General features: G+C 34.9%; 1 protein-coding gene across 1 annotated transcript; it reads left to right on the top strand.

Moving 5' to 3' along the window:
- The first annotated feature begins 531 nt into the window (after window positions 1-531).
- Window positions 532-1870, top strand: LOC102587730 (DNA-damage-repair/toleration protein DRT100-like). Its single transcript, XM_006354203.2, has one exon. The coding sequence runs from the start codon at window positions 593-595 to the stop codon at window positions 1685-1687; it is 1095 nt and encodes a 364-aa protein (XP_006354265.1). The 5' UTR covers window positions 532-592; the 3' UTR covers window positions 1688-1870.
- The last annotated feature ends 930 nt before the right edge of the window (window positions 1871-2800 follow it).

Raw genomic sequence — 2800 nt, 5'->3', positions numbered from 1 at the left:
ATTATTTGGACTCCACGTGGACATTTTATTACATTGTTACGCGCCTCACGAAGGTGAGTTCACGTATGTGGACACATCAGCGTTTGAGGGTGAAATAATATAAAAATAAAAAGGTTCAGGGGGGTAATAGGACCCCCGAAAAGGTTAAGTGTGTAGTTGGAAATATGGCTAAAGGTTGAGGGGGCATTTGACCCTTTTCCCATATATAAATAGTAGGTCGTAATAACATTTTTGTTCGTTTTCAGGGTCTAATATTTTTGTTTTTAAATTTGTTCATTCCAGAAACTTGGATGATTACTGGCCACGTGGTCCAACACCTTGCCATTTCTCATCACCTTCACTTAATTAATAAAAATCCCATTTTAATTTTATTTTTCTTTTTCTTTGTTTTTGGTTTCCATCTCAATCTTTATCCCTACGCATGTTGACTTGTTAACTCAAAATGTTACACCACACGTGAGGGGTAAAATCGTCAAAACACAAAAAACTCTTCACTGTATACTATATAAAGCAGCCCTACCTAGTCTCACTCTATTCAAAATGCATCAATTTAGAAAATTTTAGAGAGAGAAACAAAAACAACACCCTCAGGATGGGCAGCTTCATGTACATTGTCATCCTGCTTCTTGCCATAATCTCAACCGTTCATTCCTGCTCGCCATCAGATCGGGCAGCATTATTATCTTTCCGAGCTGCCCTAAATGAATCTTACTTAGGAATTTTCAACTCATGGAAAGGCTACGACTGTTGCCATGAATGGTACGGGGTGAGTTGTGATCCCACAACTCACCGCGTAGCAGACATAAACCTCCGCGGTGAATCCGAAGATCCACTCTTCGAAAAAGCTCATCGTACCGGTTACATGACCGGTACGATCTCTCCATCTATATGCAAATTAGAAAGACTATCAAGTCTCACTATAGCTGATTGGAAAGGCATCACTGGACCTATACCATCATGTATTACATCCTTACCCTTCCTACGAATCATCGACTTAGTCGGAAACAAGCTCACCGGCTCAATCCCTTCAACTATAGGTCGATTAAGTCGACTCACAGTGTTAAACGTAGCTGAAAATCAACTTACTGGCTACATACCTCGATCATTAACCAACTTATCATCTTTAATGCATTTAGATCTCCGAAACAACTTCATCTATGGAAACATCCCAACAAATTTCGGAAAATTACGGATGTTGAGTCGAGCTTTACTGAGTCGAAACAAGTTAACAGGTCATATACCGTATTCGATTTCGTATATTTACAGGCTTTCAGATTTGGATCTGTCATTGAACAAACTTTCCGGTAGCATACCTCCGTCTCTAGGTAAAATGCACGTACTTGCAACGTTAAATCTTGATGGTAACAATATTACTGGTACTATACCACCTAGTTTGATTAATTCACGTATCAACATTTTGAATTTGAGCAAAAATGCTATTGAAGGTTATATTCCTGATTCATTTGATGAAAGATCTTATTTTATGGTAATGGATTTATCTTACAACAAATTAAAAGGAAGGATTCCAAAATCGATATCGTCGGCGACGTTTATCGGTCACTTTGACGTTAGTCATAACCATCTTTGTGGCCAGATTCCGGAAGGTTCTCCGTTTGATCATCTTGAAGCTTCATCTTTTACTTACAATGATTGTCTATGTGGGAAGCCTCTTAAACCTTGTCACTAAAGTGTGACTATTATTAGGTAAATTTAATTTTACTTTTCTTTTTTGAGATTTTTATTAACACTACATATTGGTGAATATGTTTGTATTATTATGTGATACTGAAAAGTAAAGTGTTTTTTTTAGCATATATTTGTAATTTTAAATGTATAATTGTGCCTTGAGATATATGAAGGCTTTCTTATATATATATATTTTGTTATGAGTAATTAGTTTTATGATGAAAAGCAATAAAGGATATCTCTATTACCCCTTTTTCCTCTTTATTTTTTACGTACATAATGAATGAAGGTGTTCAGATGGTAAACATCCTTCATTTTCAATCTTAAGGTTATGAATTTGAGTCACTCAGGCCTGAGTAAAGTGATGGCGTGGCTCCCGAGGCAGGGTAAAAAAAGGTGTTATTTTTTATTTTCAAACTGTTGATGGCATGAATATTGAATAAAATCAAAGATCAGTAAAAGTTTCTGTTTTGTATTTTTCTTATGAGTTATCAATATCATGTGTAGTTGCTTTTGCTTTTTTTTACTTTTTACTTGATTTCTTGCTATTTTAGTTTTCCGTGAACTATATGGTTGGACTTGGTGTCCAGAATTGATCTATTCTAAGATAATTTTTGTAACACCATGCACATTTGGAATGTTTAAATTAATTAGGCCATCAAAAATTTACGAGTCTAATATTATCGCTTTAAGTCACTCGTTGATAGAATAAGGTAGCAAATGGGAGGTTATATCAAGGGATCGAGGGAGTGATGTATGAAGATATTCGAATTATTGGACCAAAGTTTGAGGCCTAAATAAGCCTTGAAACAAAAAGTTAAGTTGAAGGTTTTATTATAGAGAAATATTTCAAATAATCCCCTATATGATTTGACTTGGAACGAGCCTTATCTTTTAGTCTATAAAATAATGTGGTATTTCCAAGTGAAGGAAGGCGGCAGCAGTAGTGGTAATTATTTATAGCTCTATATTCAAAATTTATCAATTTTCCTCATAAATTAATTTGGGGGAAAACATATCCTACAAACAAATTACCAATTACAAATATTTTATGTCTAGCATATCAGATTAGTTGAACCTCTAATTTACTGGAAAAAACAACAACTTAGAAGCT

This window comes from Solanum tuberosum, unplaced genomic scaffold (assembly GCF_000226075.1).
Source record: "Solanum tuberosum cultivar DM 1-3 516 R44 unplaced genomic scaffold, SolTub_3.0 scf00168, whole genome shotgun sequence".
NCBI classification, from domain to species: Eukaryota; Viridiplantae; Streptophyta; class Magnoliopsida; order Solanales; family Solanaceae; genus Solanum; species Solanum tuberosum.
Note: the sequence above shows the minus strand (reverse complement) of the source record. Positions and strands in the feature narration are given on the sequence as shown.